The sequence below is a fragment of the Manis pentadactyla genome, chromosome 6 (genome assembly GCF_030020395.1).
Source record: "Manis pentadactyla isolate mManPen7 chromosome 6, mManPen7.hap1, whole genome shotgun sequence".
In the NCBI taxonomy this organism is placed as follows: domain Eukaryota; kingdom Metazoa; phylum Chordata; class Mammalia; order Pholidota; family Manidae; genus Manis; species Manis pentadactyla.
This window is the reverse complement of record NC_080024.1, coordinates 123,760,109-123,780,373: the sequence shown is the minus strand read 5'-3', so window position 1 is coordinate 123,780,373 and position 20,265 is coordinate 123,760,109. Positions and strand designations below refer to the sequence as shown.

General features: G+C 41.3%; 1 protein-coding gene across 9 annotated transcripts in view; it reads right to left on the bottom strand.

The window, feature by feature from the left end:
* Window positions 1-20,265, bottom strand: part of FHOD3 (formin homology 2 domain containing 3) — a 525,593-nt gene that overhangs the window by 129,516 nt on the left and 375,812 nt on the right. For 5 of the 9 annotated variants that reach the window (XM_036884979.2, XM_036884980.2, XM_036884981.2 and 2 more), the window contains 2 exons: window positions 7,675-7,776; window positions 4,583-4,906 (listed from right to left, as the gene is read on the bottom strand). The exons of 3 other annotated variants lie outside the window; for them this stretch is intronic. In XM_036884979.2, the coding sequence (XP_036740874.2) occupies window positions 4,583-4,906; window positions 7,675-7,776 (426 nt within the window). The remainder of the gene's footprint in view (window positions 1-4,582; window positions 4,907-7,674; window positions 7,777-20,265) is intronic. One more of the 9 variants, XM_036884982.2, reaches the window with a different exon arrangement.

Here is a 20,265-nt window from a genome sequence, read left to right as displayed (position 1 = left end):
TCATGATGGTACAATTAGTGTTAAATTCATTAAAGATGTGTAGAAAATACCAGCTAGTTGGTTTAAAGAAATGGCTTATTAAAAATTTTGCTTCAAGTATTTCCAAATCAGTTTCATTCATTACATGTAATCTCATCACACACCCAGTGATCACGCAGAAAATGTCCTCAGCCTTTCTGAATTGGCTGGCTGCTTAGAGGGGCATGTATTCATGTTTTCATCCAGTATTTTCCCTGATGGAAAATTACAGCCACTATAACTTGTATCATTTCCCAGTCATCTCTGACAAGTTTCAGGATTTGTAAAATTCTAGTTTTCTCTCTGTTTTTCAGAATAACTGTCCTTTGGCAGTTTGTATTTAGCTATCATCATTCAGTGCATTCCAAGAGAAAAAAAAATTATCTTTTGAAGCCCTTACCTGGGGGGCAGACACTCCTGATCAGATTCAGAGAGTTTTGCCTCTTAACTTAGCCATGCAGCAGAGCAGATTCCTTCTCCTAAACTGGTTAGGGACACTGTACTTTGGTGTGTGGGGCGCTAAGAGTCACTATGATATAAATATACAAAGACCTTCTGGCACAGCGAATCCAGTCCAAACTCCCATCAACAGAAATCAGCACTAACCATTCTGGCAAGCAACTTAACTTCAAATATGGATAGCCTTTGACAGTAAACCTTCTTTTGTGAATGTTTTGGTTACTTATATGTTGTAAGTGTTGGGGGATGCAAGGAGATACTCACTGGAGCATTATGACATCGTGGTGACAAACTGGAAATTACCCAGCCAGGTAATAATGCAGGAATGGCTAAGAAAGTATATTATTCATCAGTGGAATATTATTCAACCATTAAAAATGATAGCCAATTTTGTAAGTGATAGCATGGAAATATTTATAGACACGCTAAGTTGAAACATCAGGGTATAATTTACATGGAATTGGATCACAACTGTACAAAAATATTCTCAAAGGTAAAAAATTATTTTTAGAGAAAATATGTAAAAGAAAATCCATCTATTTTAAAATGTGGAATATAGAGATGAATTTTCCATTTTCCTTAAATTACATTATAACAGGAAATAAACAGGAATTTATATTACCCCAAATCTACCCTGTGTTGCTAAGTGTGATCTGCTTGGCCTTTGCTCTTATTTGTTTATTTGGTATTACATGCTAGGCCTGTGCTCAGCACCAGGCACTCAGCCAGGCAGACGGGGACTCAGATCACCCAGTTTTACCTCAGTGTCCTTGTCTGCTAACACATCACCTTTATGGGACTTGGTTTCTGGACATCATTTTCTCTTCTCTGTAAAAACCCCACACTCTACCTGTCCAGGAGGCTGACTGCTTCTCCAAGTGACGGTTTTCTTTTTTTAAGAGGGCCCAAATCATGGGCCATGGAGAAGGCAGAAAAGCAGAGAAGAACATACAAAGAAAGGAAGAAGTAGAGACTGGAGAAAAAAGCTCAGGAGCAAAGAAGAGGAAGAGAATCAAGGCAGCGAGCCCTGCAAAATGGGAGGAGAAGGGAAAGCAGCTGCCACCAGGAGCTCAGAGTCATCGGGGAGATGAGGCCCCTGTGCTCAGGCTTCCGCCCTGAGTCACCCAGCTGCTGGACGCTCAGCTTGCTATTCTATGCGGGCACCTACAACCATCCTTTCCTGTCCAAAAGTAGGCATCCTTTAGAATGTTTAACAAGATTACTTAACTAAAATTATGTTTAATTGGTATTGTGGTAATAAAACAAGCATAACACATTTTTTCCTTCTTTTGGTTTTTCTAATTGTTGAGCAATTAATTCAAATACTTCACAGTCTGTCCACTTTTGCTTCTCAGTTTCAGCCAAATTAACTGGATCATACAATTCACTCTGTTCACTGTTCATTTTTTATCTCCTTGGTTTTTTGAATTGACTAATGGATTGGTATCTCCTTTAATCAGTTCAATTGCAGTCAACCACTGAGCACTGAAGACCTCACAAAAACCAGTGAGTGAACATCAGAAAATTAATAGGTACAAACAATTATTTATATTGTATTTGAATTCCTTTCAAATGATTAAAAATTGTAAACTTTTCTCAGTTAAATGTAAGTCAATCCTCATTTACAAGCATGTGGCTATTTTTCTCAATTTACATGTATATTCAGCTAGGCAAGTTATAGTCCTATTGATCCAATCCCCCAGGACTGTAAGGAGTAGTGGACACCAGAGGGAGGAAAGCCCCAGCAGAGGCTGAGAAAAATCTCACCATAAAGTCCAGGATAACCAACATGGGCTACCACCAGTCTGCTGGGGAGATGCGCTTGCCAAGATATTTTTATTCCAGTAAATGTAGAGCTCTTAACTTGCACATAGGTACTGTTTGTGGAGCACATAAAAATCATCTTGGATGTGTTCCACAAGGATTGTATGGAAAATCACAGCAAACCCAGAATTTTAGACCTGGAAAAGACTCATAGAGAACTTGTAGTTTAGAGCGTTCAAACTGGAGTTCACATACTCCTGAAGGTACTAAAAGCCATTCTGGAAACAAGAGGAAATGAAGTCTCAGATCCTGAAGTTCTATATTTGCTCTTCCTTAAAATGGATCTGCCTGTGGCCACTCCTAGGGTCTCCCAGGAGGGGAAGGCCTCTCCTCCCACAATTGCCCTACACTTTTAGCAAATGAAGGAACACTGTCACCAGGTTGAATCAGTGTGGGGCACCACTTTGCACCTCCAGGGAGCCAGGCAAAGGAACAATATGGGAAAGCCTCATTCTGGAGTGAATTCCTTAAGAAATACTGAGGAAGGGGAAGGCATTGCTTTTTTTATTCAGGAATAAACTCAGACCAGATCTCACAGATTCCCTCTACACCTCCACCAACCTGTGGATCAGACCCCAGAACTGAGATGGCTGTCACAGGGAAGAATATTAGCTTATTTGAACTGAAAGATGAATTCAGACTTTTTCTGATAGAAATTAAGTCTCTGACTGAGGACCAGCTTTGCCAGTTAGGCATATGTTGGTGTTTTTAATAATTTAATCATTTAAATCTGAAGCCAAAAGATTTTCATAAAAATAATTTTAAAGCTCATATAAAATAGACAATAGCCCTTACAGCTATTCAAACTTACAGTAAAAAACTTTAGATACGCTACTTAAAACTTTGAGGGAAGCTTCAAAATTCTTTAAGGTTGTAAGCACAAAAGGCTGATGACCACAGTTCTAGATCACTTCTCCTATAGCAACCAGCCATTTTTGTGGTGTGAAAGGCTGTCCTCCAGGTCTGGGTCCTATAAGCCTTCATTCAAAACAAGGTATAACTTCTTACTGGGCATGCAGGCTGGGGGTCCTCCAAACATAGACTCTGACAAAAGCATTTTGCTGGAAAGCATTTGCCTGAAGAACCCCTGGCAGGGAGCACCCAGGGTCAGGGCCTACTATTTGGAGTTATTGTGTAGATGGGCCCAGAAAGGAGACAGAGTGACAGGCTGTCTAAAAGAGAAGACTGCACAATGTACAGGTTGGGCCAAACTCTGTAGCAGGGTGCTTACGGCAGAAATCACTTCCCACTTCCCTGGCCTCTCTGTGCTCAGTTTCCTTGTCAATAATGGGCTAGTAACAGGACCTTCCTCTTAAGGGTTAAGTGATCCCTTAAAGTGCTAATTTCATGGAAGGTTACAGGCCTAGATCATAATAAATACTCAATAAATTATTAATTATTATTGCTCCAAGATAGGAGTGGCCATCAGTATTACCAATCATTGATTTGAGACAGTTGATTGTTCAGAATATTCAAGCCTTCTGTTTCCCACTCCCTACTCTGCAGAGTTCCTAATCCAGGCAACGGTGGAGGGCAGGCATACAGGGAGGCCAACACCTGCTAAAAATTCCCTGTTCGGCTTTACACACTTCCCTCCCTCTGCTCCACCCCTCCAGTTTTTATTGAAGTGCTCATACTTAAACAATGTAATGATATTAATGCTTCTGAAGTGGTGCACACTGCGACTGTTTGCCATCTCATGGGAAGCTATGATCGGTCTTTGAAAGAAAAACGCATACAATTAGAATAAAAATGGAAAGCTATAGAAAAGCAGAAGATGATAAGAAAAAGACACCCACCCATTAGAAGAGAAAGACTGGAAGTTGTAAGGCTCAGAGACAAAATATGTGCTCAAATGGAGAGAATCAGAGGAACTGTTAAAGGAAGGAAAATGCCTCTCCAAACATAGCATGGAGAGATGGCAGAGCACTTCGGCATATTGTGTGAGTCAAGAAAGACCCCATACCAGCAGATGGAGGCAAAATGTATACATTTTGTCAGACCATGCATATTTTTAAAAACCTGATATTTAAAAATCCTTTTTTAGTATTATAACAAAAGAGCTCCTGAATTCAAACAGGTGGCCGTTTTCTCCTGCATGTTGCCTGAACACTGGGGATTATTTAGTTAGTGGTCAGGGAGTTAGTGTAAGCCCAGCTGCTCTCTGCTCTGACTGGAATCCACAGCAACATGGCAGAAGACGAGCCAGACGGTACAGTTAGCATGCTGTGTCACCTCCCCCGGGTCAAGCTCACACAGGCCTTCACTGGGCCGGATCTACCTGCTTTCCTTCTGCAGCTCGGTTTCCTTTTCCTTGGTGGATAAGGGTGAATCTTCAAAGTCATAGGAGAAGAGGTGGAAGGGGCTGTGGGGCACGTAGGGCAGCTTTTCTATGGTCGGCGAAGCCTTTGGGGGGCCTGGTGTGGTGGAGGAGGGCCAAGATGCCATGGCAGGGGTGGGGGGCAGCAGGCGGGCAGGCCCCACCACGGTGCTGGCCGGAAGCCACTCTCCCTGCAAGGTGGCACTTGAGGCAGCAGGGAGGACTGAAGTCTGGGGAGCAGCATCATTTCCAGTGGGGTCCTGCTCTGAGACAGGGCTGGCCTCTCTGTAGCCCAGCAGGGAGGAGGGGAGGTGGAGAGGTGGGGGCAGAAAAGAGATTTGGGAGAGAGGAGAAAAGGTTAGGAAAGAGAAAGACACACATGAAAACCCAGTGCTGTCACAGCCGCTTACTTCAGAATCCAGCTGTGTTTCTTGAACTGCTACATGAAAGCCCACTGCCAACAGCTTTGCTCACCCAACAATACGGGCATCCCGGGCTTGCCAATCTGGGAGGTAAGACTTGCAGAGTGCAAGGACACCTCCGTGCAGACCAGCCTGGCCTCTGGGCACACAGAGGCCTTTGCGAGGGGGTTTAATGGAGACCCAAAGTCTCTTCTACACCCAAGCCCCAGCCACCAGCTGCACTGCCCCCCTCCCCCACCAAGTTTCTCCCCACTGGTTGTGCTGGCACCCAAATTTCCAGAGTTTGAATTTCATTTCTTTGTCTTGGTCACAGCATTTGTCCTCTTCCTAAAAAGCCCAGCCTTGAGGAAGTGCTATCCCCTAAGCACTAGAATTTTAGCCGCAGTTTTCAGATGCTTCTCAAAAGCAGGTACAAATAGGATGGGAAAAGGAGAGATGCCAGCAAGGAATGCAGAGCCAGAAAGGGGGGTCCAGCATAGGGAAGACAAATATTGCCCATTTCACACTCTCCTCAAGGCCTTTCATACTGCCCAGCCCTCAACATCTAGACTCCTTCAGGCAGGCCTAATTCTACCAGTTAGTGTAAAAACTTTTCACCTTCAGAGGATTAGATTTAGACCACTTAGATATTTTGACATGCACCTTTATAGTCTGAGAATCTATGTTAAACTCAGCATTTTTCAAAACCACCATCCATCTCCCAGAGAACCAGACCCCCAGTCATGCCTATCTGGGAATGGAATAAGCTGTTTTCTCTCCTACCTTAAATTCAGAGCTCCATATGTGTGTTCCCTGGCTTGATGAGAGGATGGAGTGAGGCCACACTGCAGTGCTCAGCGCAGGCTGGCACATGCGGCGTGCTTGCCCTGCAGGCACACGTGGCGGGCACACACAGAGAAGCAGCCAGCATGCAGGGGAGCAGTGGAAGACACCAACCCAGCAGAAATAAGCAGACTCTTTTGCACACTTTAAAGTCTGATGGGATCACATCAGGGAACAAACAACATCTAGGTCAATGTTAATGCTGCCTTAGGTACTGTCAAGGTCAAGCCCTGGTGTTTAACATGCATACCTTTATTTTCTAAAACTGGAAAGCCTAACTATAGTCTTTGATCAAGGATGCCCTCCAGCATTCACTCATGGATGGAAAAAGACACTTCAGAGTGATAAAGAACCATCTACCCATGTAAACAACAATTCTGTGTAAAGACAGAACAAGTTATAGGGATGCCTTTCAAGATGGCCCTTCCCAGACAGATTCTTCCCTCTGATCCTAGGTGCTGAGTCGTTTGAAGGGTTTGGATAGGTGAGACATAACATGATCATTTAAGTGTAAATAGATCCCTACCAGTGTATTTACTGAGGGTCCTGTGCCTAGCTTTTGACCTAAGGTGGGTCTGTCAAATAAACTTCTCCCTTCCTAGAGCACCCCTAACTGAAAAATCTGAGCATGGCAGCTATGCATGGGCGAGGGGCTCTGGTTAATGTCAGCCTCTCTCCCTCTTACTCTGAAATGTGTGGCTCACTTCTGTCACCAGGTCATTCCTTTCTTTCCTCCACATCCTTCTTGTCTCATTCCCAGATATTTCTAATGGGAGGAAACAATCATTAGTTTGTTAGTTCAGATAAGATTTCCATGACCCCCAGTGGAGGTCTCAACGTATCAAATACTTGAGAACTTTCATGTGCTTTGGTGGTCTGGAGATAAGGCCACAGCAGCAAAGAATCACATGGACTTTGAAGTTGGTAGGAGAAAGATTTTATCCCAATTCACCCAACATCCTTTTGATTTTGCTTATTTGTAGAAAAACTAATATTAAAAATGTCAGTTTCAGTGGCAATCAGTTACGTGAAGTAAACTGTTCAACTTTGGAATTATTTTTGAATATTAAAAAATGAAATTACCTGTGATTGATTTTTATTTTTTATACAGCCACATTTTGGGAAAATACCTACAGAATTAAAAAATATCTGTGAGATGGCTTTGTCTGTCAACATTGCCTTGAAAACAGAAATAATACACCTTAGAAAGGTGTGAGCAGAGAACAGTAATCTCCCCAAAGGGCTGTAGAGATGTTACTTGCTCTGGGCATAAAAATAAATACTGAAATTTTTCTATGCTGTATGGGGTGAAAAGTGTTCCTGTCCATTTGAATAAAAAACAAACTTGCATCATTAATAATATAGTTATCCACACATTTCAGCTAATACTATATTGATAAAATTAGGAAGAAGGTGACACATGGAATTATTCTTGCTACAGTGCTGAAAGGGTTAACACTTTCTGAGCAGAGATGAACATCTTTTTAGTCACTGTCAATCTGGCTGAGCCAAAGCACTAATAATGGAAGGAAAAGTGAGAGAAAACAAGTTAGGTGACTTTTTCCATAAAGCATGGTTAGACTTTTCCATAAAGCATGCACATTTGAATGAAAGTGCAGCTCTCTAATGAAAACATGATTAGGTATTCCTACAAAATGAGTCTCTCTGTGACTCTGTGTTCAGGGTAAAGCTTTGCCAGTGGGAGCTGGTGAGGAAGGGAGGAAACTACTAAAAGGTGGCTGTAAACCATCTGTTAGGGAGAAGCCCTGAGCTGGTAGTGAGAGCCTGGGAGGATCCAGCCCTCGGTACCTGTCCTTGTCCTGACAGTGGGCATCCTCCTCTCTCTCTTCCTCTGAATTGGGTTCCGTGACTGGCTGCTCCTCTTCCTCATTCTCCTTTTCCTCCTCCTCCCTGAGACAAGGCCAGGAAAAGAGCAATGCACACAGAGACAAGATGGAAAAGCAAGATAAACATTATAGACAAACAGGAAGATGAAGCAAAAACACCTCCAGCTGGCTGAAATGAAGAGGGCACACTCAGTCAGTTAGGAAGAGAGCAGAAAGCTCTGAGGTGAGGAAATTTAAATATGGGGTGGAGATGCAATGACCTAGCACAGGCCCGATTTCTTTGTCAAGCTGGCTGGATACTGCTGCCCTCCCCTCCCCTGCCACATGATTCAGACAGCTTCTGGCCTTGGGCAGTCCTCCTGTGTGGTTCTCCTCCTGCACACAGTGAGTGTTCACGCAGTGAGTGTTCTTGGTGATCCCCAGCTTATACAGGAGGCACAGCCCTCACCTCTTCACTGCACCCTCCTTGGTTAGAAAGCACCGAGGACCAGGCCAATTCGGGGCTAACCTTCATGGCAGACATGTGGATTTCACACGCCTCTCCCTCATTCTCAGCGCATGTGGTTCAGGGGGACGAAGTCACACCCACTTCAAGGGTGGACACACGGTCCTGATGGAGTCAATCCATGTCCCCCCTGAGATTAATCCTGGTGCCTTCAGGGATGAGGAGCTATAAAGGCACCCTACAGCCAGAGCTGCCTGTAGCTTCTAGTGGAGGCAGGCTACCTGTAAGTGAAACTGATCCAAGGAAAGCAGAGTTGAGGAGAGCTAGTGAGGAAAGCAGTCCCATTTCAGTTATAACACCTGGATCCAGTACTTTTGGAGCTCCATCCTGGCCTTTTCCTAATGGAAGGTAATACATTCTCATTTTTGCTTCAGGTAGTTTAACTTGGGTTTTGCTCTTGCAGCTAAACAAGAACAGACTTTGATAACGGACTCATTCCAAGTCCTATGAACTTCTGACTTCTGTCACCATCCACATGGAACAAATACCCAAGCCAACAGAAGTGGACTTCTCAATCCCTTGCGTCTTGGACTCCATGACCTTCACCAATTTTCACGTCAGCCCCTCACACTCTGGACTGCACCATCATACTAAACCAGTCCACCTTGGAAATATGACATCTACACTTCCTACCCTCTGACCATGAACCCCTATTCATTCAATCTCTCATTCTTCTACCACTGGAGCTCTTCTGCAATCTCCTAGGGTCCACCCTCTACTTTCTCAATGTCCACAGGCTCCCCCTTGCTTTCAATCATTGTAAGTCTGCTGTTTCTCATGCCAGGCACCATTTTGCCAATTTCTGTAACTCTTTTACCCCACTGTACTTCAGTTGTATAAAGTATGCACAGAAAAATACACAAATCACTGAAGTTTCACCAAATAAACACAACCTTATAATCAGCATTCCTCTAATGTTCCCATAAAATTGATTCCCTTCCCTACTGCACTTCAAATAGAATTGGTTAGCTTGGCCTGTTTCACTTCTCTAAAAGGAATTATACCATGTCCAGCTTCTTTTGTTCAGCATAACATTTATGAAATTCACCTGCATTGCTATGTATAATTGAAGATCATTTATTCTCATTGCTATAAAATACTCTCTTATATGAATATACCATAGTTTAGTTATCCATGTACCATTGATGATAATCAGGTATTTTTCAGTTTGGGATTATTTTAAATAGGGCTGTTATGAACATTACAGCACATGCTTTTTAGTGAATGTATGTGCATATTACTATGCAGTATATGCCTGGGGATGGGATTTCTGGGTTCATCTTTATTAGAAACTGTCAAGCAATTTTTTAAAATTATTGGACAAGTTTATATTCCCATAGGTATTATATATGAACACACTCCTTCACATCCTTGCCAAGATTTTGTATTTTTTATTTCATTTTTGCCATTTAACCTGTGTGTAGTGATGTTTCATCATGGTTTCAGTTTGCATTCCCTGATAATAAATTTGGACACACTGTCATAGCTTTAATATCCTTTAAATATCCCCTCTTTGAGGTGTCTAAGCACTTCATCCATTTTTTTAAAGCCAGGCTGTATTTTTCTTTTTGATTTGTGTAAGCTTCTTTATATAATTTGGATACAAGTCTTTTGTCATACTTAATATTTAAGTATTTTTTCCCTCTCTGCGGGTTGCCTTCATATTCACTTCATGAAGTTTTTTTTAATAAATGCAAGTTCTTAATCTTAATGAGGTCTTATTTACCTATTTTTCTTTGATTGTTAGTGCCTTCTGTGTCCCACTTGCCTACACCAAGATCTTCAAGGCATTCTCCTATGTATCCCTCTAAAAGCTTATTACCATTCATGCTTAGATTTGCAATTCATCTGGAACTGATTTTTGCATATCATATGTGATAGGAGTTTAATGTATTTTTCCCCCATCTGGATATACAACTTCCCAGAAACATTTAGTAAAAAGATAATCTTTTCTCATTTCACCATCATCTTTATCATAAATCAGGTATCTAACTGTGAGTTTCTAGACTCTTTCCTACCATTGGTCAATTTTTCTATCTTTGTGTGAATATCTTACTACCTTAATTACTATAGTTTAATGATAGACCTTGATATTGCATAGTGTGAAGTCCTTGGCTTTTTACATTTCCATGGGAATTTTTGAATAAGCTTGTCAATTTCCACCAAAGTCTTGCTGGGCTACTGACTAGAACTGTATTCAATATATACACAAATTTTGAGAACTGACATATTCCCATTTAGTCTTATAAACCAAGGTCTGATACATCCTTTATTTATATCTAGTCTCATTCAAATCTTCTTTTAATGTTTTAAATTTTCAGTAGAGATACACATCGTAGTAGAGATACACATTACACATCGTATGTTACATTTATCTTCACATATAAATTTTGATGGTACTGTATATGTTAGTTTTCTAAGTTTCATTTTCTATTTACTGATAATACATACATATAAAATTGATTTTTTGTAAATTTACCTTTTAGCCAGCAACTTTTCTAAAATTATTAATTGTAACACTTTTTATATAGATTTCCTATGTAGACAATCATCATCTGTAAGTAATGAAGGTTATATTTATTCTTTCCAATTCTCATGCTTTTCATTTTCTTGCCTTATTACACTGCCTAGGAACTCTAATATGAGTTTGAATTGAAGTGATGACAGTAAGCATTCTTTTATTGTTCCAAATGTCAGGGGAGAGTATGAGGTTTGCCAGACATTTTTGTATGTGTGAAAAAAAGTTTCCTTGCAAGGATTAAGATGTGGCATGAGAGGTGAGACAGAGGCTTCCTGCTAAAACCACACATAATATGAAAATATAATTAATACAACTAATCCTGAAAGAACAACAGGAAAGAGGAATGTGCCAGATTGCATACACCTGTAGAAAAGAGCACACCTCACGGAACATGGTAACATACCAAAGCTGTGGCCCAGCGGGACCCAAGCCCTTCCCCCACCCCAGCTCACTGGTGGGAGGAAGAGAAATGGAGCAGGGAGGGACTGAAGGCCTGGGGCTGCTGAATACCTAACTCTGGAGATCTGCTCTGGGAGCACAAACCTACATTTCAATGTGCTTCCATGGTACTCTCATGATTAGGGGGTTGGAAAGCTAAGACAGGCAGAATTCCTGGAAAGACTGAGATTCCAGCCACTTGTGGAAAGCAGGGATCCACATCCAGCTGCTCTGGGACAAAAGAAAGGCAGGCAGTCTGAGAGACTTCCTAACAAGGAAGCCCTTAGCAAGAGGGCTGCTAAAGGGGCAAGGATTGCACAGAGCTTACTGCTCAGGAGAAAGGACAGGTAGACAAAATTGTCTGGGTGCACTCTGCCCAGCAGTTTGGGATCTTTCACGATCTTCAGGTGCTCCAGCTCCCTGGCTGTCTATACAGCTCCAAGGACTCCCTCTGTGATACAGAGCCTACTGCGCCTTTTTCCCGGCCAGCCCCATCTGGTTTGCAAACCAGAAAACCCTACCCTGGCATTAGGCCAGCCAGAGGGAAGATCTGTCTATAGCAACTACAAACACAAAGCATAGAGGCTTATACCTGTGTGCACGGCCCACTGGTTCAGGCAGTGGAGACAGGCATAGCAGCCGGGAAGCAGGAAACAGCTCTTTCCTCCCCCACAGGCACCAATACCACCCCCTGAGACCCCCGACATTGCTTCAGGGGCTGAGCAGCTCCACAGAGTAGAGCTTCTGGGCACTAGAGGGCACCATATACAAATATGAAACACCAAAGGATCCTGGTTCAAAATAAAATTATTAATACAACTCCTGAGAAAGATAAATGACATCAACCTCATGACTCTTCCTGAAAGAGATTTCAAAATAAAAATAATTAACATGCTCATGTAGGTACAGAAAAATATTCAAGATCTCAGGAATGAATTCCAGTTGGAGATCCAATCATTGAAGAGCACAATGGAGGGTATAAAAAGTAGATTAGATATGGTGCAGGAGATGATCAATGAAATAGAAACTAGAGAAGAGGAATACAAAGAAGCTGAGGCACAGAGAGAAAAAAGGATCTCTAAGAATGAAAGAATATTGAGAGAACTGTGTGACTAATCCAAATGGAACAATATTCGCATTATAGGGGTACCAGAAGATGAAGAGAGAGAAAAAGGGATAGAAAGTGTCTTTGAGGAGGTAATTGCTGAAAACTTCCCCAATCTGGGGAAGGAGATAGCCTCTCAGGCCATGGAGATCCACAGATCTCCCAACACAAGGGACCCAAGGAAGATAACACCAAGATGTATAATAATTAAAATGGCAAAGATCAAGGATAAGGACAGACTTTTAAAAGCAACCAGAGAGAGAAATAAGATCACATACAAAGGAAAGCCCATTAGGCTATCATCAGACTTCTCAGAAGAAACCTTACAGGCCAGAAGGGAGTGGGATGATGTATTTAATGCAATGAAGCAGAAGGGCCTCAAACCAAGATTACTTTATCCGGCAAGATTATCATTTAAATTTGAAGGAGGGTTTAAACAATTTTCAGATAAGCAAAAGCTGAGAGAATTTACCTCCCACAAACCATCTCTACAGTGTATTTTGGAGGGACTGCTATAGATGGAAGTGTTCCTAGGGTTTAATAGCTGTCACCAGAGGTAATAAAACCACAGTAAAGAAAGTAGAACAGCTAATTACTAAGTAAATGCAAAATTAAATTAACTATCCCCAAAGTCAATTAAGGGATAGACAAAGAGTACAGAATATGATACCTAATATATAAAGAATGGAGGAGGAAGAAAAAAGAGGAAGGGAAAAAATAGAACCTTTAGATTGTGTCTGTAATAGCATATTAAGTAAGTTAAGTTAGATTCTTAGATGGTAAGGAAGTTAACCTTGAACCTTTGGTAACCATGAATCTAAAGCCTGCAATGGCAATAAGTACCTATCGATAATCATCCTAAATGTAAATGGACTGAATGCACCAATCAAAAGACATAGAGTCACTGAATGGATAAAAAAAGAAGACCCATCTATATGCTGCCTACAAAAGACTCACTTTAAACCCAAAGACATACACAGACTAAAAGTGAAGGGATGGAAAAAGATATTTCACGCAAACAATAGGGAGAAAAAAGCAGGAATTGCAGTACTTGTATCAGACAAAATAGACTTCAAAACAAAGAAAGTCACAAGAGACAAAGAAGGACATTACATAATGATAAAGGGGTCAGTCCAACAAGAGGATATAACTATTATAAATATCTATGTGCCCAACACAGGAGCACCTACGTATGTGAAACAAATACTAACAGAATTAAAAGGGGAAATAGAATGCAATGCTTTCATTCTAGGAGACTTCAACACTCCACTCACTCTGAAAAAAAGTTTCTTTGCTTACTATTTTTTCATAAATGAGTGTTTAATTCTGACAATATTTGTTTTTACCATTTATCAAGATAGTCATATGATTTTTCCCTTTTCTGTCACTGTTATGAATTACAAGGACTGCTTTTTAAAAATGTCAAACCAACCTTGCATACCAGAAACAAACCCTACTTTGTTGCAATGTATTATCTTTTTTTATATACAGCTGGATTCTGTTTAATATTTTATAAAGAATTTTTTACATATGTCTTCTAGGATGAGATTAATCCATAATTTCCCTTTCTTACAGTGTGTTTGTCAGATTTTGGAATCAAAGTTATGCAAACCTATAAAGAGGTAGGACAGAGAAGGTGACAGCTTTGGAAATAAGGAAGAAGAGATGAATCTGTAAAAGATTAAAGCAGATTTGGCCAAACTTGGTGACAGATTAGGTGTGGCATAAAAGAAAGAAGCTTTGGCAAAGCCCCATGGTTACATGCCCCACACTTGGATTGGGAGGTGCTTTTCTCACAAACAATGAGACCAGTGGAACTAGAGGGCAGTATTCCTCCTGTAATGCCACAAGCCATGAACAAGCACATCTCATCTATCCTTCCAAGTGCCTTGCCTCCCACATCACCCCTTACCAGCTTCCATCCTTTTCTCTTCCACCAGCTCCAGCAGTAACCAAGATAAAAACTGTGCCCTTAGTCTTCAGCCTGAGGCCACCTTCAGTCAGTCTGATCAGAATTTACAGATGTCATTACTTCTGGTGATACCCAGAATGCCCTCTACCATTCCAACCAAGGGGCCTCTCCTCTTTAAAAGCAAAACACTGAGCCCCTCTATCCAAAATGGCTTGATTTCATTTTCTCTCCTAGGTGGTCAAGTCACTTCGAAGCAAAGTCTTATAAAGTTGTAATGGCTTGGTGCTAGGCTGCCTGGGTGGTACTCCAGCTCTACCACTTTCCTCAACTGACTTGGGCCAGAAATAGTACCTATTTCTTAGGAGAGTTGGGTTAATCTGTAAAAGCACTTGGAAAAAGTTTGGCATATAGTGAACAAGTCAGTTTGTTTGAGCCATTAGCCATCATCTCATTGCCACCACTGCTGTCTTTGGGGCCCTCCTAGGAAACATCTGACATCCCCCACCATGAGACACACAGAACTCTGCTTGATTCTCTAAAGGAGACAGTACTCTGCAAAGCATTCTACACCACTGAGAAATGAAACATTCTCCCTTTTATAACTTGCACCTGTGTAAGCTTTTGTCTCTTTGATCCCTCTCTCTTCCACAGAGTTGTCCCACATTTGTCTGAAGAAAGCTATCCTGACCTGCATCTCATGCTGTCTCCTTCTTTGGGCTTAGCATCTTCTGGTCCTTGTTCATGTGTGTCATGGCTTTTCCATCATGAATGGCAGGGCAGAACCAAGGGCAGACAGCACAATGGTGCACTTGGAAGGCCCACTTCCAGGATGCCCTATGGTCAAAAGCTCTGGGCTTGCCCTATAATGCAAATGAGTGGAGAAGGAAATGCCCTCTCATAGGTCCCAGGACTCTCCATGCTTGATTTTATTTAGTTTCATCATATGATGAAATCAGTCAAACAGAATGATACTTTATGCTGATAGTATTTATTTGCATAATTTTGCTTTTTCCTTAGCTGAATTTTCTCTTAAAGTGTGACTTAAGTTTGTTTATATTTGTGCTAAGGAATACTGGGTCTTTGGCCTCAAGCTTTCAAATACCTTGAAGGGTATTTCACTTGTTTAACTAATAAAGAGTTAGTCTAGGACACAGGCCTGTTCTGAAACCAGCAGGTACTTTTCTTCTTACCACAAACAGTCCCATACTTAAGGCCACCCTTTTCACCTTGGAAAAATGACCTAGTAGCCTGTAGTCTGACCAGTTCCATAGGGCATAGTTTCCTTCAAAGCCAACTTAACTTTCCTAAATCTGGGTCTCAGGCTGATGTTACATTTTTTATGCTTCAAAAACAAACAAAAAGGGGAAAAAATGTTGCTGAGCTGTTTATAAACATTTAAAACAGTGTTAAAGTATATTCTAAGACCAAGGCAGTATGGATGAGGAAAAATCAAGCAACAAATTCAAAGAAGGCATTTCAGTCTTTTAATAGACATAAATGCCTATCAAGAATATACAAAAATCAGTAAAAATCAATAAAAACACCACTGTAAAAGTGGGCAAAATACATAATCATGGCCAATAAACTTGTATAAAGAGAGATTTAAAGCTCACTATAAATCAGGGAGACATAAATGCAGACCACACGAGATACCATTTTATACCTACATGGCAAAATAAAGTAGCCTGATAATATCAAGTGCTGAAGAGAATGTAGATCAATTGGCTCTTACCTACTGCTAATAGGGGTGTGCCTTGGTATAACCACCTTGGCAAAATAATTGGCGCTGTCATGTTAAGTTATATATTCATATGATGAGACAGCAGTGGCACTGTTAAACCCCAGAGCAGTGGTCTGGCTCCCCAAGGGACATTTGTCAATGTCTGGAGACATTTTTAGCTGTCACAACTAGAGAAACGAGGGAGGGAGCACTACTGTCATCTAGCAGGGAGAGGCCAAGGATGCCAAACATCCTTCAAGGCCCAGGGCAGCCCCCTGGCAAAGAAGTATTCTGTCCAACACGTCGGCAGTGCTGAGGCTGAGAAGCCCCCCAGAAGGATACTGGAGTACACGTACGCCAAGTTATCCTGAGTCTAAGAATATTCTCAGCAGCACTACTTATAATTGCCAAAAAATGAAGACAACTCAAATGTTCACCAACAGGAAAAAGGATAAATCGATTGTGGCATATTCCAAGCAGCAAAAATGGATGATCTTCAGCTTCACATGACAATATGGTTGAACATTAGACACATAATGTGAAGTGACAGAAAACAAAAGAAAGCAAGAAGGAACATACAATACGACATGCTTTTCATTAAGTTCAAAAGGGCAAAATTGTGTAATATGTTAACTAGTTATACATGTATGTCTGATAATAATAAAAAACTTGCACCATTAACAAACCCATAAAAAATGATGAACAATATTTAAGAGTGTTGGTTAACCAGGCCCTTTGAATGGGAAAATTGGAAGCATAAAGATAGATTTAAGTTAGGGGAAATGCCCTGAGTTCTTAGCCAGGCCAGTCTTACTGGTGTTCTGTATATCAATAAGTAAATTTTATTTAAAATTCGAAGTTTGTGCCTCTTTATCCCCCTCACCTTACAGCACAGGGAATATAGTCAATGATTTTCTTACATGTATGTTGGTGACTACATTTACCATGGTGAGCATTTGTAATGTGTATTAATTGTTGAATCACTATGCTAGATACCTGAAACCAATGCAATATTGTACAGTAACTATACGTCAATAAAAATTTTTTTAATGTTAAGTTTTTGAAAAAGTAACTTTTATATAGAAATAGCTTGGAAAGGGCCACATGTGGACCAGTGATGACGATGATCATAAACCAATAATCATGATTAATCCAGGTCTGTACAAGGAGGAATTTTACAATAGGTTTTACTGTTTAGAGTAGTTTTAGGTTGACAGTAAAATTGAATAGATGGCAAGAAGTTTCTCATAAATAAAAAATTTGTGCAAAAGCAAAGAAATTGAATTATGGGGCAAGAGCAGTCTCTCCTTTTATCCAACAAATATTTTTGAGCATTCATTACATGCAGGATGCTGGGGTACAGTGGTTATAAAAGATTCCTACCCTTGGAGCTTATAGGCCGATGGGGGAGAAAGACACAGACAACTGTACCAGGAAGTATTCAACTAGGGACAGACAGGGGCCAGAGTGGCCTGGAAAGTGAAAAAGACTTCTTTCTACACACTGCTGTTGGAGCAAAACTCAGAAGGCCAAGGAGGAACTGACCAGACAGAGAACAAGAGGGCTTTTGCACATAACATTCCCCCGCTCAAACCTTAGGGTTAAGTTCAATTGGCAGAGCTAATTCTCTAACCCCTAGCATCTCTCCACCTTCATTTCCATTCTCCCTTCATGAACCTCCCTGCCCCAGTCTTAATCAGTCTGTTGATCTATTCATCCAGTATTAAGGGCATGCCAGCCTCAGGGTCCTTGCAGGGGCCATTCTCCCGCTGGGAGTTACTCCTGCTGTTGTTTCTCCAGTGGCCGCAGGGACACCCAGTAAGTACTTGCTGACTGTTGCAGTTCCTCAGCTCTGCAGACCTAGCTGGTGCTCAGAAAGGAGGCACTTGCTATGGGTGGTCAAAAAATAAGATTAGCAAGACCCAAGAGATGGCCTTAAAGATCTCCCCATGTCGCAGACAAGACAGAAAAGGTTCAGAGAGAGTGAGAGCACACAATTTTCCAGTAAGAATTCTGGTCTCCTAATGTCCAGGCCAGTATCCTCCTACCATGCTAGGCTGCCCCACGAACCTGAAGCCGAATCTAACTGATTTCGTCAATGTGTCATCACTGCACCACTCCTAACAGTAGTCTCCTGACTGTGCTTCTCAATCCTCCTCCTATACGGCACAGCCCCCAAAGGACAAGGCTGCTGTGGCCCCCAGGAGACAGGCCCAGGCCTCAAACCCCACATACCTGCCTGGTTGCCCTGAGTGGATCAGTGCCTTGACACAGGTATGACACATGTGTGACAATTAATTGGAAAGCTCTGTCTCAAGGCTTAGATAAAATGCATATATTTAAATTTCTCTACTTAGTTCCATAAAATGCCTAGGACATACCATGTTTAAATGAAAAAATATTTCATGGAAATATCTTGTTAAATTTATGACATAGAAAGTGTCCCCTTGGGCACTATCTGTATCATACTGTGTTAGTGAATCCCTAAAGTGGAGTTTGAATTTAGCCTTGCAGTGACTCACACTTTCTGTTCACTTTAAGGCTGTTTCTAGGTTACTGGGGGCCAAGATAAAATTTGAAAATTTCCAATTAGTGATCTTAATCAGTCCAGACATATCTTTGACCAACTGAAGTAGTGATTTCACTTAAAAATAGAGTTTTGCTATCCACCAAATAAAAAAAGTTCCCTTAGAAGACTTTTGCCAGCCAAGAGAATGAAAAGACACCTAACAGCGCCCAGCTGCTGCACTGATGTTTCCATGGTGAGAACCCAAAGTTAGACAAGAAAGTATTTATTGTCCCTGTAGCATGCAAAGTTTAGAAAGAGTATAAAGTACATACCATGGGTACCGAATGTACCCAAGAACTGGACTACCAGACAGAATCTTAACATGTAAGCCATTATTTTGCTTTTTTGTTTTAGAATAAAATACTAATGGATCCAGCACATTCTTTCTGATGAAAACATGACATTTAATAGTGGAATTCCAGTCTGCAGAGCATAAATATCAATAAGAAACAAATATAAGTAGCAGCTGAGTTGTGATTTAATCAAGTATAGAACATATCAATCCAGTGGTAACCACAGACAGGCATTGCACTACTTCCTTTGGTGTGTACTTTGATCTTATGTTTTAAGAAACTTTGTTTTAAGCCACAGATACTAGTAAATTACTTTTAATGCCCCTTAGAGGTTGAAGGAGAGCAGAAGAGAAACTAAGGTGAAAGTAGACTGGAATTCTCTCGGAATTTTTGGAAACAGTAGGGACACCAAACACAGACCCAGGCTGAGGTTTCAAGATGGAAGCCAAACATGTTTCAGAAGTGAAAACAGCCCTGTGCTGGGTCTGGCTGTTTCATGCTGAGACCTGAGACCTCTCTTCACCCATCAACTGAAATGGAATAGCAGAAGGGGCGCCTCCAGCCCTGGTGGCCTGATAGCTGAACATACAAAATTGTGTGGACATTAGACAGGTCCTCCCATTTCCCGAAGTTTGTACGACTGCTAATCTAATGTGTGTTTTCTGGTCAAGCTTAATTTTAAATGTCTCAAATAATGGCATTTCCTACACACCTTCAGTCTCATGTTTTTCATAAGTGGGGAGAGGATACTAAAAAATGAAATAGTTCTAGTTAGAAATGAAAGCGATGATATGCATCTCTAAGAAGCAGGTATCAAATGCAACCACCAGGAGGAAGCCAAGCATGTTTCAGAGCTTTTATGTGCAGTAGTATCTTTCAACCTCATGAGTCAATGTGATTCTAGAACTCTAATTGCTTTTTCACATGCTTTGGACTTAAACACACTACAATCAACTCTTGATATGGTAATGAAGTACAGATAATTGACATCTAGAAATAAACCTCAAATCTTATATTTCAGCCAGGGTTCTTCCCAACAACCTCATTTTCTATTTTCTACTCCCTCAAGTCATGCCTCCAAACTGCCAACAGTAACCACATGGACTTGTTTGGGTAGCATTTGCTTTCTATTTCATTGGCCATCTGCTGGTGGAGATCCCAATGAAGAATAAACTGTATAAAAAGTAAGAGGAAGAGAACAAAGAATAGCAAAGGGCCAGAATTATCCATAAAGACCATCACACCAAAGGAACTGGATGCATTCCAAGGTCTCCATGCTGCCCGCACACTCACGCAGTTCCCACAGTGCCCCTAACAGCTTGGAGCTCAGCCTGGTCCAGGAGGGCATTCCTGGGAGATCCAGCAGTGAGGACTACTGACCGTTTCTCCAACGTGTGCCTCAAATTCTCCATGGCAAAGAGCAACCTCCAGCCTACTAACTCTCCCCCTTGAGACAGATTATTTTTAAATGCTCATACTGAGGTCCTACC